This window comes from Dendropsophus ebraccatus, chromosome 2, assembly GCF_027789765.1.
Source record: "Dendropsophus ebraccatus isolate aDenEbr1 chromosome 2, aDenEbr1.pat, whole genome shotgun sequence".
Classification (NCBI taxonomy): Eukaryota; Metazoa; Chordata; class Amphibia; order Anura; family Hylidae; genus Dendropsophus; species Dendropsophus ebraccatus.
This window is the reverse complement of record NC_091455.1, coordinates 71,551,641-71,570,545: the sequence shown is the minus strand read 5'-3', so window position 1 is coordinate 71,570,545 and position 18,905 is coordinate 71,551,641. Positions and strand designations below refer to the sequence as shown.

General features: G+C 40.9%; 1 protein-coding gene across 2 annotated transcripts in view; it reads left to right on the top strand.

Annotated features, from left to right (window-relative positions):
- Nucleotides 1–4,263, top strand: part of LAMA1 (laminin subunit alpha 1) — a 145,549-nt gene extending 141,286 nt beyond the window's left edge. For both annotated transcript variants that reach the window (XM_069957754.1, XM_069957753.1), the window contains exons 61-63: nucleotides 162–295; nucleotides 1,391–1,613; nucleotides 3,638–4,263. In XM_069957754.1, the coding sequence (XP_069813855.1) occupies nucleotides 162–295; nucleotides 1,391–1,613; nucleotides 3,638–3,798 (518 nt within the window). In that variant the 3' untranslated portion in view covers nucleotides 3,799–4,263. The remainder of the gene's footprint in view (nucleotides 1–161; nucleotides 296–1,390; nucleotides 1,614–3,637) is intronic.
- The last annotated feature ends 14,642 nt before the right edge of the window (nucleotides 4,264–18,905 follow it).

The window sequence follows — 18,905 nt, the reverse complement described above, 5'->3', positions numbered from 1 at the left end:
ATGCCTGGTCTTCTGCACATTTTTAAATTAATACTTTTTCAATCAATCAATCAATAAAAAAAAAAAAAATAGATAATAAAACATCCGTGAAACAGCTAAACAGCATTTCTTTACAATGCTAAATCATATGAGAAACGTGATGTCTTACACTTTTTTTATAGTTAAAGAAGGTTACAAAGTGCGATCAGATGTGAACATATCGCTCGAATTCCGTAGCACTTCACTGAATGGAGTTCTCCTGGGAATCAGTAGCGCTAAGGTTGATGCAATTGGCCTGGAAATTGTAAATGGCAGGGTAAGTTTTTTTATTTGATATGTTTAGCTTATATTTATGGTGAGAACAAGTGTCAAAAATGGGCAAGGAGTGGAAAAAGATGTAACTACCAGGGTCGCAGGCAGCTGCCATGGGACCAAACAGGTAAAGATAGTGATGACTATGGATGATGGAAGGTTTGTGAAAAACATAGCCCGGTCCTAAAATTTATTATACAGCCCCATGACTAGTACTATTTCACTTGTATGCATTGTTCCTATAATGTGATATTACTTTGTATATGCAAGTTTTTCTGTGCAGCCTCATGGTTGCTGTGCAGCCCAATGGTTATAGGTTCCCTTGACCCAACATGCTACTTTTTTGTGGTACATTTTGATCATGTTAAAGGGGTTATCCAGGGTTTTAAAAGTTTTTTTTATATTGTTGCACTCTTGGTAAACATAATAAACATATTATTATTTTTACCTCTCCACAGTCCTTATGTGGACTCTCTGGTGTCCACTGCTGACTACACCTCCTCTACTTCCGAGACAAACTCGTCTCAGCAGCGACAGCGAGCTCAGTCAATCACTGGCTATGGCACTGTCCCATCTCAGCCAGTGATTGGCTAAGCGGGGTATCACTCCCAAGATGAGTTTGTCTCTGAAGTAGTAGGGCTGCAGTCAACGGGGGACACTGGAAAGGCCACATTGGGACACTTGTGGGGTGTTAAGAGGTAAGCATAATATGTTTGCTTAGGGCAGCATTATATAAATATATAAAAAATGTAACTAGACCTGCCATATAGGTTTGATCCCTTGTGGTGGGTATCTTTGGTCCTTCTGGAGATTAGGTCACTCCATAAAGGTAAATGAGGACTATGGAAATTACTCTGTAGATGCCTTTATTTGTTCACATATCCCAGATTTATATTGTGTGACCATTTGTCTACTGTAGACAGTGTCCCCTTTCTCATGATAAGCTCGTCCTCCATTTGATTATGAAACCAGCTTCGGCGATAAACATCAGATGGGAGAAAGTAACACCTTACAATGAATTATATTGATCAGTAAAACTATTACAACATTTGGCAGCAGTTTTCATTACTTCATTCCAAGTGTTTTTCATATATGACAGGTTTTATTCCATGTAAACAATGGAGCTGGCAAAATAACAGCAGCTTACAAGCCTGAAGGATCCAGCTCATTGTGTGATGGGAAATGGCACCAGATTCAGGCCAACAAGGTTAAGCACAAAATCATCCTTACTGTGGATGGGAACACAGTGCAGGCCGAGAGTCCTCATGTGCAGTCAACCTCTGCAGACACAAACAATCCCATATATGTTGGAGGTTACCCAGGTAAGATCTTTACTTGATGGATTTAATGTTCACAGGGATATTATTGCCAGTTACAAGAAAGCCGCCAGCTTGTACAGATTTTACAGCATCCAGCTGCCGCTGCTTGACAGTTGTGCGGCATTCATTATAATGTATTTTCTGTGTAGCTTGTCTGACGTTCTCTACATTTTTGATCTCAGTGTGTTAACATAGCTCGCAACTTGCTATGCGTATATAGACGGTTCAGAGCTGTAATATGCTGCAACCACATGGGAGGAAGAATGACACAATAAAGATGTTTCCTTTCAGGGCCCTGAGTCCGACTTTAATTGCCTCTAAGGTTTTAGCAAGGAATATTTAGTGGTATTTTCTGTAACCCAGGACAATTGTTGTAGCTGCTACTTATCATGTCTTAATGGAAATAATATTGTATATTTGTGTATACTATATCTAATGTACATGTAAGCAGTTTTACAGGAATATCATTTAAACATAAACATATGGGGGGATTTATAAAACACAATGTGTATTCAGAAAATATTTTGGTCAGAAAATTAAGTTGGTCAGGAATTAAAATATTTCTAAAAGGGGCCACAAGCTGCCAAGGTGCAAAAAAATAAAGCATAACCACCCGCCCTTCTCCCTCACTATGCCAGTCCTGTTGGCTCCTGGTCCCTGATGCTGTCAGCTTCTTCTGCTTTTATTGATTTGACGGCTATTTAGGAACTTCCAGTTCAGCCAATCACCAGCTGAGGTGGGTAACCACAGTGGCTGACTGGCCTAGTGGACTGTTTCTGCATGGCCACCACATCACAGAAAGCAGGAAGAAGACAAGAGGAGGAAGACCAGGAATTGGCACATCTACAGTAGCAGGGGGAGTGGTGCAGGTGAGTATACTTTATTTTTTATTTTGACACCACTCAGGTAAAGTGTGCCTGTTACTTTTTGACCCCTATCCAGTTTTATATACAATGTATATATACAATGTTTTTAACTCAGTGTGTGCACCTTATGTACTGTATGTAGCAAGAGAATGCAGTTGGCACCGCAACGGTTACAGTAGATAGTCAACAATACCACGAGGTGTAGCTTTCTAGTTCGCATGGCGGGGCTTCCCAGAACAGACAGCAATATCAATGATGCAGAAAATAAAAAGTCTTGGGGCACTCACCATACTTAAGTAGGAGGCCTTTCTATATTCACGCATGGCAGACCATAAGGAGGGAGGACAGATGGAAGAGTGGGCACGTTTACCCCGGAACAGCCATTTCACACTGCCAGGTGCTTCTTTCGGCTAGGGAAGAATATTGAAGCAGAATTTATGAAGACTGGTGTATTCATATTCTGGTCTAAAGTTAAATTCTCCCCCTCTCCCCACACACAATTTATTTAGAGGCGCAATCTACACCAAATGCAGCCTTAATAAATTCTCCCCTAGTCCTTATATAATACTCTTCAATATGCGGAATAAGCCTATGTTCACACTACGTATTAGACCGGACGTTCACGGATCGCCCGGTCTCTGTAAAGATGCTCCCGGCCTGTACTTAAGCACCGGCCAGATGATCTTTTTCGGCCCCAGAGTTCTGTGCGGGCGCATCAGCACGTGCCGCATCAGAACTTCCCATAGTGCACAATGAAGCAAGCGGCCGGAGCCGCTCGCTTCATTGTGTGAACTGGAAGGGTTTCCTATGGCTACAGTTCACTGAATTGTGGCAGCAGAAAACTGACATGTCAGTTCTTTGCGGCACCGCACAGGATCCCGGCCAGAGCATATGCGATGTATATACTGTACGCTCCGACCGAGATCCCATAGCAGAATAGGCTTTGTTCCACTCAGCACAAAGTACGTCCGTTGTTGACGATGGCAACAACGACTGTACTTTTACGCAGTGTGAACATAGCCTAAGAGTTTATATAGCTCCACAGAATTAAGCAAGACCCGGGTCTTACATAATGTGGAGTATAGTATTACTTAGTTCTTACTGTGAAGCATAGTTAACGTAACATTTTATTCTTTATTTCTTTCTTTTTTTCACTTGCAGCTGATGTGAAGCAGAACTGTCTAACCAGCCAGACTTCATTCCATGGTTGCATAAAGAACATGAAACTGGTGAAGGGCACTCAGACAGAGGCCAATGACTTCAGCAAATCATTTGAGATGCGAGGAGTCTTCCCTCATTCTTGTCCTGGAACAGAACTGTGAACAAAAGACATATTGTTGGCTTTAGTCCATTCATATATACAAAGGATATATTAATCAAACAAGCAATGTTATCTCATATGAAATCATATGAGTTCTATATCGGGCTTTGAGATTGGATACTGAGCCTGAGGTTTGTGCTTGAAGCTAAGATGCTGCAGCCACATAAAATACCAGCAGGCAATCTGATCTTATAAGTAAATACTGAAATTGGTGCTATGAAGACATTCCACGACTTGTACATCATACCTCCAACTCAGGAACAATGGTTTAGACCAATATCCAATTCTTGCCTAACTATAATTTGTGTGCAACACAAATACCTCCAGTAGCATATTACTAGAATTAATAAGGATTTTACTACTGTGCCTGTTTATATGTTAGTGCTGGATGATGCTGAAGTTTTATTTTATTTCAGTGTTAATCATTTTATGACATTGCAAATCTGTCTTTTATATTTCATTAAAATGTGGCCAATTTGTTTTATGTTGTGGTTTGTGCTACAATTGGATATAATTCATTTACAAACTAATAACCTAAACCTGAAGAAGTAACGAAACAGGTGTTGGGACAGTGTGTGTGTGTGTGTGTGTGTGTGTGACCTATACAAATGAGCGCTGAGCGGGATGAGGACTGGTCTGATGTTTATAAACAATTATAGTTTGGACTGCTTATTTGTGAGTGAAAAGGACTAGCTAAGAGAGTACCTTGATGAAGTCTGGTCTGATGGTTACATAAAATTGTGATCTAAACTGTTTACATATGTCAGGAATATGCAGTAGCCTAGTGTGAACTGGGCCTGGTTTGTTGTGACACACCCGATTGCTTTTCATCCAGCAATGCAGGAGTTTACCAGAACTCTGCAGGATTTGAATGTTTCAGCTGAACTTGGTGCTGGGATCAGGGCTGGTCCAATCAGCTGCTGGACCTAGCCTCTGATCCTGGATAAATAACAGCTAGCTGCTCACTTCTCTGCTGGCTATTTCAGTTCATACCCGGATCCCAGCTTCCCTGTGTTTTATTCCCTTCCTTTACGCAAGTCTGTACAGTCATGGAGCTTCTGAGACAAAATAATCTCTGTGCCAAGTTATCAAAGTGCCAGTTTGGTATCCAGAAGGTCTCATTTCTAGGTTATAAAATAACCCCAAACTAATTTTGTATGGATCCACTTAAAGTCATAACCATTGAAAACTGGGAGCGACCCAATAACCTGAAGGCCCCGCAGAGGTTTTTGGGCTTCGCCAATTAATACAGAAAATTTATCAAGGGGTTCTCGCTCATAGCCAAACCTCTTACTGATCTGACTAAGAAGGGGGTGGACCTGGTAAACTGGTCCCCTGAAGCCATCATGGCATTTGACAAGCTGTGGCATTGTTTCTCAGAGGCTCCAGTGCTGGCTCAACCAGATTTTGAGCGTCCTTTTATTGTAAAGGTGGATGCATCTGGGGTAAGGGTAGGAGCGGTCTTATCTCAAGGGTCAGCCACTCTTGCCAACCTCCGTCCTGTGGCATTCTTTTCTAGGAAGTTTTTCAAAGCAGAGAATAACTATGATATCGGTAATAGAGAGTTACTAGCTATAAAAATGGCTTTTGATGAATGGAGACACTTCCTAAAGGAAGCAAAACATAAGGTAGTTGTACTTACTGATCATACGAATCTTGTATATATAGACAGCGCTAAACGTCTCACTCCACGTCACGCTAGATGGGCCTTGTTTTTTACTAGGTTCAATTTCGAAATCACCTACCGGCCTGGTTCTAAGAATGTCAAGGCTGATGGCCTGTCTCGCAGTTTTGACATTGAGACCACGCCCAGGGTACAACCCGATACTAACCTGTCCCCTGGTGTGGTAGTGGCCATTTTGCAGCCGGATCTGGTGACTTAAATCGCAGAGTCTCAGTCCCTGGCACCACGGAACATTCCAGAGTCGCTGCTGTTTGTGCCTCCTAACCTCCGTCTCAGAGTCTTGGAAGAGGTTCACAGCTCTGTTTTAGCTGGGCACCCAGGGGTGGCAGGAACAAAATAGTTGCTCTTGTGCCACTACTGGTGGCCTTCCTGGGCCTGTGACGTCAAATCCTTTGTTGAAGCTTGTGAGACATGTGCACGGTCAAAGGTCCCTCATAGGCCACCTGAGCGTCTCTTACATCCTCTGCCACTGCCTACGAGACCTTGGACACATATTTCTATGGATTTTATTACAGACTTGCCACTCTCTAAGGGAAAAACTGTGATATGGGTGGTTGTGGATAGATTTTCTAAGTTGTGCCATCTTATCCTTCTGTGTAAGCTCCCTAATGCCTGCACTCTAGCCACGCTGTTTATTAACCACATTCTGCTCTTGCATGGTGTCCATGAAAACATTGTCTCCGACAGAGGTGTTCAGTTTGTAGCTAAATTCTGGAGAGAATTCTGTGGCAGGTTGGGTATCTCTTTATCCTTCTCATCTGCCTTCCATCCACAGACGAATGGGCAGACTGAGAGGATCAATCAGTCACTAGAACAGTTTCTGAGGTGTTTCGTGGCTGATGCCCAGGACAAATTTAGGGACTTTATTTCACTAGCAGAGTTTGCTCTAAACAATTATGAGCAACGTTCAATTAAGATGTTGCTGTTCTTTTGTAATTTTGGTTTTAACCTTAGGTATTCATCTACTCACTCTGCCGAATCTGTGAACCCCTCAGCTGAAGCACAGTTTGGGCCCAAGCTTATCAGAGCTCGGTTAAAGCCCATCAGAGCTTGGTTAAAGCCCAAGAAATATACCAAAAACACGCTAATAAAAGACGCATACCTGGCCATCAATACGTACTAGGTGAAAAGGTCTGGCTCTCTACCAAAAACCTAAGGTTAAAGGTGCAGTCCGGTAAACTGGCACCCAAAAATATTGGTCCATATACGATTGTGGAGATCATTAACCCTGTTACTTTCAGATTAAAACTGCCTGCATCTCTCCGTATTCATAGTGTGTTTCATAAGGCTCTTTTAAAAAGGTATGTTTCTCCAGTGTCTCAGTCACCTCCCCCTGCTCCGCTCATCATCCAGGGTGAATTGGAGTATGAGGTGGAGAAGATTCTGAACTCTCGTTGGGTACAGGGCTCATTGCAGTATCTTGTCCACTGGAAGGGCTTCGGGCGAGAGGAACGTACGTGGGTTTCTGCCAAGGACATGCACGCTCCTCGCCTGGTACGGCGATATCATGTACTAAATCCTTCTAAGCCTGGTTCATTGGCTAAGGGTCCTAAGGCTCCTCATAAGAAGGGGAGTACTGTCAGGAATGTGCAGAAGCCTGGTGTGAACTAGGCCTGGTTTGTTGTGACACACCCGATTGCTTTTCATCCAGCAATGCAGGAGTTAACCAGAGCTCTGCAGGATTATTTTATTTCAGTGTTAATCATTTTATGACATTGCAAATCTGTCTTTTATATTTCATTAAAATGTGGCCAATTTGTTTTATGTTGTGGTTTGTGCTACAATTGGATATAATTCATTTACAAACTAATAACCTAAACCTGAAGAAGCAACGAAACAGGTGTTGGGACAGTGTGTGTGTGTGTGTGTGTGTGTGTGTGTGTGTGGTGACCTATACAAATGAGCGCTGAGCGGGATGAGGACTGGTCTGATGTTTATAAACAATTATAGTTTGGACTGCTTATTTGTGAGTGAAAAGGACTAGCTAAGAGAGTACCTTGATGAAGTCTGGTCTGATGGTTACATAAAATTGTGATCTAAACTGTTTACATATGTCAGGAATATGCAGTAGCCTAGTGTGAACTGGGCCTGGTTTGTTGTGACACACCCGATTGCTTTTCATCCAGCAATGCAGGAGTTAACCAGAGCTCTGCAGGATTTGAATGTTTTAGCTGAACTTGGTGCTGGGATCAGGGCTGGTCCAATCAGCTGCTGGACTTAAGTCTCTGATCCTGGATAAATAACAGCTAGCTGCTCACTTCTCTGCTGGCTATTTCGGTTCATACCTGGATCCCAGCTTCCCTGTGTTTTATTCCCTTTCTAATTCCCTCTGATTGCTCGACTTGTTTTTTGACCTTCCGCCTGACTTTTGCCTATCCAATTTGGTTGCTGTATTGCGTTGCTCGTTTGGTTCTGACTTGGCTTGCTCACTTATCTATATTGTGTTTGTCTGTCTGTCCTGTTTTGTGTTCCGCATATACAGCGTAGGGAACGCCTTCATGGTTGTCCGCGGCTGCCTAGGGTCGACTGAGGCAAGTAGGTAGGGACAGTGGGTGGGTTCAGACCTAGGGCCCACTGTCTTGTCTTGTCCATGCCTCCCTGTCCTGACAACATATTTACCAGTTAAGGGGACTAGTTAAGGGAAATACTTTGAACCCCATTCTCTATAGCACCTTTTTGTGAAGTAATAACACCCAGAATTTTGATATGCACACAATCTTTTACTTATTTGGTTGTCTTTTGAATACTTTTGTTTTTTATGTAAACATTTTTGTAATATTTTCGATCTCATTCTCTACAATGTGTGATTTCAGTATGCTGATCAGGAGCTGAATGGCGGGATGATGGCGTACTCCTGTATACACAGTATACTGAAGGTGGCAGTGTAACATGGCAGGGAGGTGGTTTGCAGCTGATTGGCCGGCTGCAAGGGATTATTGATAATCCCTTGCACCCGCACTTTTTCATGTAATGTACTATGTGTGGCCACCATTTTTAGGAACCTTTGTACTAACTTTCAAAAAATTAGTTTAGTTCTTGAATCAAATTTTTTGCAAACTTCATAACGAATCTTGGTTCGGGATGTTCTCCCACTCACCTCTGGTAATACTATAAATCTCCTGTGGCTCCTGTGCCATTGATAAAGCTTAGTGAACTCTGAGCATGCTCAAGTTCGTCTGAACCCGCGCATACAGCATTTGATTAGGGTGGCTGCTGAAGTGGAATGCAGCCCTAACACTGCCTGGAATACATGGATACAGCCATAGGCTTCTGTAAAGGCCCTACTACACAGAATGATAATCTGACAAATCAGACACATATATCCTTGTGCAACACAGACAGCGATCAGCCAGGAACATCTGTTCACATACTTTAAACATATAAAGAAAAAATCCACTGTCAGGCGCGCATCTCTCCATTTAATAGGGGATGTGCAGCCGATGGCTTAATAAAGGGGTTATCCGGGTTACAAAAACAATATTCTAAACAATATGCATGTCTAATATACATGTATAACCTATTTTGCACCCTTTCCCTGTTTTTTTTCTCATGCTTACTCGCTCAGGATGTCTTCTCTGTATCCTCTGATGATGAGCTGCTCCCTCTTCCCCCCTCCCTTTGTAGACAGAGGACATGTAATCTCCACTCTGGGGGCTGGGTTAGCTATCTATTGACTTGGAGACATCATCTGCAGCATATCCATGCACATGATCACTGCTAGTGAAAGTGCTGTGTTCATACACTTACATGTGTCCATGAGCCTAGGTTTCTGTAATATGAAAAGTATAGTTCTATCTCTGCTTGCTGTCAGTGAATGCAGGCATATGTACCTGTCCTTGTGTCACAGCTCTGTATATTGTAAGTGTTATGGATGTTCTTAGAGTCTTGATAGAACTAGAATGTTTTCATTCACAGTCAGCAAGCAGAGATCTAAACCTACTCTACACCTCCCCCCCCCCACGCCCTGTAAACAGATGCCCGTTATGCAGCACATAGCTACACCTTGCATGCGTCAGCTCTGCTACACCATTAACTAGTATGGAATACATATTGGGGGAATGTGATGCAAAATCTGTGAAAAAACTTGTCTTGTGTTTACTGTGCAATAGTAATGACAGCTGTGGGCAGGAAATCTAATGAGGCGAGTATGCAAATGGACCAATCAGGGAGATGCATGATGGCAGGGGCGTAGCTAGGATTTATGGGGCCTCATAGCAAAAAACTATATGGGGCCCCCCTCCTCTACACACAATCTATCTATCTATCTATCTATCTATCTTGAGGTATAATCAGCAGCACAGTTACAAGTGGCGGGTGCCAGTGCACAAATCCTCCAACCACAGGTTTCTCAGTAATATGCAACTTGGTTATGCTTGCTGTGCTGATTTATTTGGAATAAATACACTTCTTTTGCTACACCTCATTTGGAGTGCCGTGACAACTGCTTTGCATATCTATCTATCTATCTATCTAAATCCAAGACCCAATGTTGTCTTACATGCTGCAACACAAAAAAGGATTAAAAAGGAAGACAAGGAGATCTCTGCTTCACTGCTCATGCACTGATAAACCCTGACCTCTGGGACATTTTCCTACTTGATTGCAGCAGCTGAAAAACAGAGGTCAGGGGTTATCAGAGCAGTGAAGCAGAGATCTCCTTGTCCTCTGCATATTAACCCTTTTTTTGTGTTGCAGCATGTAAGCGAACACTGGGTCACTTACACACTGCAGAACATAAGGGGTTAAGCAGAAGCACACAGGAGACTCTTATCTTCCCTATGCATCCCTGGGTCCCATAGCAGCTGCCTACCCTGCCTCTATGGTAGCTACGCCACTGCATGATATAAAATGTAGTATCTTGGATATAGATCGTTTTTCTCAATAACTTGTAACTCAGGAATATCAGCAGCTGGAAAGACAGGAGGCAGCTCAAAATACTCAGGGGGACTTGGTGAGTAAAGCTATATTCACACATCTGTGGTTTTGTCCGCAATTACGTGTCCGCAATTGCGGACAGAACATAAAACCATTGTTATTCAATGGCCCCATTCACACATCCGTACGTGTATATGGGGCCGCGATCCGTGCTGCAAAAAAAAAGAACATGTTGTAATGCGGACGTTTTTTTGTGTGCACAGATCACTAGGGTAATGTTATGTGAATGTAGTGCTCTGTGAAGCATGGAGCACTACAGATGCACACTCATAGTGTGGGCCGTGGCCTGAAATTAAGACATAGCACATCTTTGGGAGCAAAAATTAATGTAAGACACTGTCCTATTTTTGGGAAAACATGGTCGGTGGACAACCCCTTTAAACAAAAGGGCTGCACAATTTAGTGATGTTTGTGCAGCCCCAGCAAAGCCTGTTCTTACACCATGGGTCAGCCCGTGTAATACAGCCTTAACTCTTTATAAAAAATTAATGAAAAGAGCCACTCAGATCTGCTATCAGTATTCCATGAATATTCTATAAATGTTCACAGGAGAACCATTAGCAGATGCAAACATAATAAAAAGAACATTGATTAGTGGAATATTAATGCATTTATGTCTGAGCTTTACATAAGACCTCTTAAATGGAGAAATGTAAAATGTAAAACTCCACAGCAGACATAAAAGATAAATGCAGTGGCATCTTGCCCAGATTATTTTATAGGGCTATCATCCACTTAGGGACTGTAGCACAATAATATCTTCATTGCAAAGAGAAAATTAAAGTACAAGTGCCATGAAAAACTTTTTCCCAGTAATTGAAGCACATTACAAAGTTATATAACTCTGTAATGTGCTTCAATCACCTGTCTGCCTCCCTTCCCTGTCTTTTCCCCCCTCCACCCCCCACCAGGAAGTGTCCTAACTCACACAGACCTAATTACTGTCTTCACCGTCACCAAGCTCTTCTCTTATCTCCTTCTCCTGTTACAGCAGCCCCCCCTCCCCTGCCTTGTCAGGTGACTCAGCTTGCTCAGCTCCCATTGGCTGAACAACTGCAAGCCATCACTTGGACTGGGGAGGGGGGCTGCTGTAACAGGACCTAGAGCAGCCCTCCTGCTGATGACTCATCCTCACAAGAAGGAGCTGCCTGGTGACGGTGACGGCAGTAATTAGGTCTGTGTAAGTTAGGACACTTCCTGGTGGGGGGTGGAGGGGGGAAAAGACAGGGAAGGGAGGCAGATAGGTGATTGAAGCACATTACAGAGTTATATAACTTTGTAATGTGCTTCAATTACTGGGAAAAAGGTTTTCATGGCACTTGTCCTTTAACATTCAGCCTTATCCACTGGATTATAATAGTTACTTCAGGCAAACTTTAGACTATGAGTAGAAACAACCACACAACCATTGGTTCATATTACTGCTGACATGTTTTATTTCTCATTCATAAAATCCATGAACATGCTTTTACAGTACATAAGACTACAATCATACTTCGTATGAGAACTCACATATATACAATCATGATGTGTCTCATTTAGAGAATTTTAGGAGGCATACATAATGTGATTAATTTATACCGATTATATCCATCTATTCCCTAACACTTTAGTGTGTACAAGCCCTGGCAAAATTTTTGGCATCACCTGCTAAGAAATATTCAAACATACGGGAATTACTGTAGATTTTCCATTTGATTCAATATCCATTTCCATTGATCAATATCCACAGTACTGTATGTTTTCTGTTGAATTTGTTGCAATTTTTTGTATATTTTCCTTATCAATTAACTGTAACCCATGACTACTGTTCCCTGGTCCTCAGCTCCTGGGCCTCCAGCCATGTTAAGTCATCTCAGCACTTGACCGCTAGATGTCATTGTCACTGCTAAAGCCAGAAGAACAGAGATTAGTGGGGGAAAGAATACACTTCAGCATTGGAGTGTTTGGGTATTGGTAAGATGAGTAAGTTTCTTTTTTTTTTTATTTTACACAACCAACAGGATTATAAAACTCATTCATATAGGAAATCATTCATATAGGAAATCCAGCACAGAGTGTAGCAAAAGATGTTTGTTGTTCCTAGTCAGCTCTGTGTACAACGAGATGCAACAAACAAAATAGGAAGGTTGTAAAAGGTAGACATACAAGTAGACCTGAGAAGTGGCAGGATTAAAAACTTAAATAAAAAACAAATGGATGGAAAGATCAGTCAATGTTTGTGACAGAACAATAAGACATCGGCTGAATGAAATGAGATTACCATAGAAAACCAAATGAAACCCAGCACTAATACTTATACAGAAGAAAACAAGTAATTTATGATATGAGGTTGCATGTTGGGTAAGGGACAAAGGGAATTGGCATCTTAACCTCAACAGTCAATGCTCGGGTATACATAGAGGTTTTGTCCTTTTCTCATCAATGACATTGCTAGTGAATTGTCCAGATCTGAATGCAACTGAAAATTATAGTAAAAATTTTAACAAATGGTCAAAGACAAGACTTCATCCACAAGAATTTATCTGTCAATTGAACTTTTAGAAAGTTGGAACCAGCTTGATGTAAAATATTGTTTATCTTTGTAAAGTCCAAACCTCAGGCCATTGGAAAACCCTAGAAGGGGCAACAAAATACTCATTATGATTTTTTTGACTGATTTAATATTTTTTCATTTAATTAGGAAATACATATGATGTAAAAAAAAATGTTTAATTTGGTTTAGAGATGCTTATGAAGTCAGGATGTTTGGCTATTAAACACTGTTTTTTTTTATCATAGCTGTGATTTGCTCTGAAGCAGAAAATATGATTATACATGCCATATGTGTGATGATTCCATCATTTTTGCCAGGGATTGTATTAGAGCATGTAGGGATCATAGAGGAGGTCTTATGCTCAGGATCCTTCTGTCAGCCAGTTAACAAAGAGAAGTTTAAAAGTCTGCTTACGATGGGTTTGGCCATCAATCCATGTATGAGGCTCTCCCAAATGACCACCTGCAGATGATGTCGATGGTAATAAGGGTCGGATGTGATAAAAAAATCACTGCCAGACCCCTATGTTTAGGGAAAGATAAGCCACAACCAGAGGTCTCTGGCTGTGGCTTACTCCTCCCCTCCCTATAAAGAATAGAGGAACTCTGGTTCGTTGAGCTGTCAATTATCAATGGAAAACATCACTAACTTGCTAATGTTTGGCATAGCAATGAGAAAAAAATTAATTAAGTGCTATTGTACATATATATATATATATAAAATACATATGTAGTACATTACAGATGACTATGTACATGCAGGCAGATCGGCACAGAAATACTGCTGAGGGCAAAGATACATAACAGTCCAACAGTAAAATAATACAAAACTAAAATACTTCCTTATCTATGAGATACAAAGAGAAATCAATTCTACTGAGCATTTTCCATGGCTTCAGAGAGGTGATTGTGATACAGTCAGTATGTCTTCCCTATCTTTTCAAAACAAGATAGTTTCTCTAGCTCTACATTAACTTAAGCTTCACTTGGATAATCTTTAGTATTTGAAAGCTAAAAGGAAAGTTCATTAAATTTGGGACATCAAAGGCTTTTCAGCTACATGACATAGATAACATGGATTTACTTAAAACAATCCGCAGAATATTGATTGCAACAATTCCTAAGGCTATATCCAACTACAGAGGGAGAGACAGGTGGACTTCATCCCACTAGCTGAAGTAGCAGACTAGTAATGCTTTCATATCTTTCATATCACTTCAGCTTACAAATAAATACATATACATCAATGTGATAATAACACAAACCAATGTTTAAACTTACAATAGATTTTATTATCTTGACACACTCATCTGGCACCATTCACAGATTGGATTTTGTTTAACCTTTGAAGATCTCAGCTAATGCAGCTATGTGATAGTAGTCCAATCTAATCCTTTCTACGAGCCTGCATTTTGTATTACTGCATATCTGTAGCTAAAGTACATATTTTGCATTGACTGTTTTGGAATACACAATAAATAAGAATAACTGATCATTTCCATCTAAAAATTGACATGTCCATTCTTCAGAGCGGAGAGAGGAGGCACGCGAGCCTGTTTACAATGGTGAATTTTACTATTGTCCATTAGGGCATGTGAAGTACAGGGAACCAGAAGTTTCCAAACAGTTATTCTTATTTATTGTGTTTTAGAATACACAATAAATAAGAATAACTGATCATTTCCATCTAAAAATTGACATGTCCATTCTTCAGAGCGGAGAGAGGAGGCACGCGAGCCTGTTTACAATGGTGAATTTTACTATTGTCCATTAGGGCATGTGAAGTACAGGGAACCAGAAGTTTCCAAACAGAAACGCTTGCTATAACACGTGGTTGCATGGTTCTTTCATTAGAAGTGGTTGTATGAGATTAGATAAGCATTACTGCTTTCTTTTAGAAACAACACAACTCCTTTCCTAGAGGCTGTGTCTGGTACAGCAGTCAACGTCAATATCTCCAAAGGTAAGCCTAACTTATGGTGTAACCATCAGAAACTTTTGACATATTACTGGGACATTCAAAAAACTGAAAGTGCAACAGCACCCTACAGGTGCAAGTGCTTACTGTATATACTCCCCCTGGTGTACACACAATTAAAAACCTGCTCTAAAGAGATTTAAAAATAAGGATCTTAGCAAACTATTTGATCAAACAGAGTGTACCATGTCACCATGGTAAAGTGTCCTGAGACATGGTCCTACTCTAGCATTCTCACACTAGCAATGGCCTCTCCTGGGCTACATAAGCATACAACTGGGCAGATAGGAGCCAAATATAGCACTTACAAGACATGAGTGGAGTGCAAGCCAACAGGAGCTACCCCCCCCCCCCCCACATACAACAGAAAAAAGGCAAACAATTGGCAGCACCTCTATGCCTCTGTTAACACTGCAGGTTGCACGCTGCATGTGACTTAAGTACAAACAAAAAAACAAAGTGCAACAGCAACCTACAGATGCAAGTGTTTACACCTATAGGTTGCTGTTGCACTTTCTGTTTTATTTGTCTGTACTTAAGCAACATGTAGCATGCAGCCTGCAGTGTAAACAGTTTGATCAAATAGTTTGCTAAGATCCTTTTTTAATATCTACAGAGCAGGTTTTTATTGTGTGTTAGCTGGGGGGAGTATATACGGTAAGCACTTGCACCTGTAGGTTGCTGTTGCACTTTCTGTTTTTTTTTTTTGGTCTGTACTTAAGCCACATGCAATGTGCAACCTGCAGTGTTAACAGAGGCATAGAGGTACTGCCAATGTTTTTCTTTTTTTTTTTTTTCCTTATATAACTGAGACATGTCAAAAGTTTTGATCAGTGGGGGAGACCTCCTGTGACCTCCACTTACTAAAAGAATCATTGGGTATCAATGCACCATCAGTCATCTCCATGCAGACAGAGAGACCCATAGGCTTATATTGCCTAGACCGAGATCACTGCAAGTTAGGAAGTAAAATGCACTGAAGTACATTTCCTCTGCCTTGTTTTTCTGATCAGTGGGAGACTAAACAGTGAGACCTGTGCTCCAAAAACATACCGATAGGTTAATGTGGAATTTAGATTGTGAGTCCAAATAGTGACAGGGACTAATATGGGAAATGACAAGCTCTGTACAGTGTTGTGGAATATGTTGGCACTGTATTAAGGACCTATTATTCCATGGGAGGATGTCTAATGATGGTGAGATATTTAGGATACATGTCAACCAAACACTTGTTCAGCCAATAGGAAACCATCTGCCTCCTCATGCACATTGCAATACTATACAACATACTGCCTCAAAGAACATCTAAACACTGCAATATAAAATATTAAGCCTGCTAAAAATTAACTACTGATTAGCAACTAATGTGTTTAAACAGAGATTTGTCTGACAGATCTTTGAAACCAAAGCCAGGCATGGATCACAGAAGAGGAGACATATTAGTCTTTCCTTCATGATCTGTTCTCTGTTTATATTCTACTCCTGGCTTTGGCTTAAAAAATCTGTAAAACAAATCTCTCTGTCTATACACACCATAGGGCGGGGTTCACATGTGCTTTGTGTTCATTGGTTTATGTTTTAGTATTCATTTTTTTTCTGTATAATATAGCATAGTAGCTATTGTGTTAAGCAAAAATTGTATATGTTGCAGTGCATTTTTATCTTTTTATAACGTAAAGCAAAAAGCAGAATCCATTTTAGCAATTGTTTACCATATTATTTTTTATATTTTTTAGTATGAAATGTATATACAGAGCAGAAGAAGTTTTCTATGGTAATTTGCTCCTGTTCTGGACAGTTCCTTACATGGACGGAGATGGCAGCGGAGAACACTATTGTAAAGAATCCATTACTCCTTGCAGGACATACAGCAGCTGATAAGTACTGGAAGGCTTACCATTTTTTATTAGAAATAATTCACAAATCCGTAGATAATAATAATAATAATAATAATAATAATAATATTAATTTGTATAGTGCAAACAGATTCAGCAGCGCTATACAAATAAATATAAGAGTACCCCTTTAAAGTCTGTGGACACCTTTGAAAATCATTTTTTTAATCTTGCTTTGTTCTTATTAGGCTAGGTCCACACAACATCTTTTCTTGGCCGTTTGACCGCCGTCATAATGGATGTCCATCATTTTGAGGTCAAATAACGTCCCTAAAGTCGAACGGCCAAGAAAAGACATTGTGTCTTATAGTGCAAAAAGAGTTTTATTCAAAATGTTACATTTTTTTATAGCTTGATGTATAAGCTCTGCTGTCTTTCTACACATTTAGACAGCTCATGTCATTCTTCCCTTTAGACTGTCTTGTATCTGTTTTCCTTCTTATCTACAGTCTTTGTGAGCTACCCTCCAAGGATCCTCTCCCACTGTCCACAGTCTGAGCTCTGGAAGAAATGAGCAATAATAGTGTCTATAGTCTTTAACAAAGAAAAGAGGTCGACATTTCTGTAACACTAGTCAATAATACCTAATTAACATCAATAATACCAAAACAACTATCGTGGTTTAACGTGTTTCAGTGGCCGCCATTGCAGTAACAGCAGTTACAACATTATTTTAGCTCGAAGTCAAAGATGGCACTTTTAGGTGTGTCTTTAGGTGAAGAGGTCCAGAGGTCACAAAGGATGGGAAAAGGACAGTGAAAAAGTACTATATGTGAACAGCTTAAGGTAACGGACTCTGTTTGCACAATGATTGCCGATAATGTCAATAATGGCACAATAACGTCAAATTAATGACATGAACAATAATTTGATGTTATTTTATACATTGTGTGAACCAATGGTAGTTGACTCCATAGACTTAAATGGAAACCATTAAAGAATTAAAACAACAGCTGTTATTTTAAATTTAAATGGCGGCCATTATTTTACAGTATGTGAACATAGCCTACAGGTGTCATTTCCACCTTAAATTTGGAAAAATTTGTCCGAGCCACATGAGGGTGCAAAATATATGTTATGGTGTATACAGAATCTGCTGATCAATAGAAAATGTAAAAGGGTATCTGAGTGAATGTGTTCCCTATCTAGGCGTCTGATTGCAGAGGGGTGCAAGCTTTGTGACTCCCAGGATCTCAAGGATGGGTATCTGACTGCTACTGCTAAATTTTACTGTGGGGTCAGCACACACACACACACACACACATACACACACACACACACACACAGCTGCTCGATTCATTCTCCATAGAGCGAGGAGATAGCTAAGCAGTGTACTCTCTTCAACAGCTCTACAGAGAATAAATGGAGCATGTACCAACCCCTCATTCCATTTAGCATGAAGAGTCAGATCCCCCCATTCTTTTATTGTCTTGCAGTAGGTCACAGAAATTCCCCTATGATCAGGCACTTATCTCTTATAGGGATAGTTTTTACTACGAGAATATCCCTTTAAAGCAACTCTGTACCGACAATCTGACCCCCCCCCCCCCCCAAAAAAAAAAAAAAAACGCTTGTACCTTCAGATAGCTGATTTTAATCCAAGATCTGTCCTGGGGTCCGTTTGGCAGGTGATGCAGTTTTTGTCCTAAAAAACAACTTTTAAACTGGCAGCCCCATGCCCAACAGCCGTGGCCTAGATTGTGTATGAATTAGGCTGGCACACCCTCTCTGTCCCTCCTCCCCGCCCTCCTCATCATTAGGAATGCTCCAGGCAGATTGTCTCCTATTCCTCACCTGTGTGAATACTGAACATGGGCTGGATTGTTAAGGCACCTGTGCAATGTTCAGACAAGAGAAAATGTTCCAGTGGCATTCCTAATGATAAAGAGGGTGGGGAGAAGGGACAGAGGGGTAGTGCAAAGTTAGGTTACAGATACTTTAAGCCCTGGCCATTGGGCACGGGCCTGCAAGTTTAAAAGTAGTTTTTTAGGACAATAACTGCATCCCCTGCCTAACGGACCCCTGGACAGATCTTGGATTAAAAGCAGCTATCTGAAGGTACAAGTTGTTTTCGGGGGTCA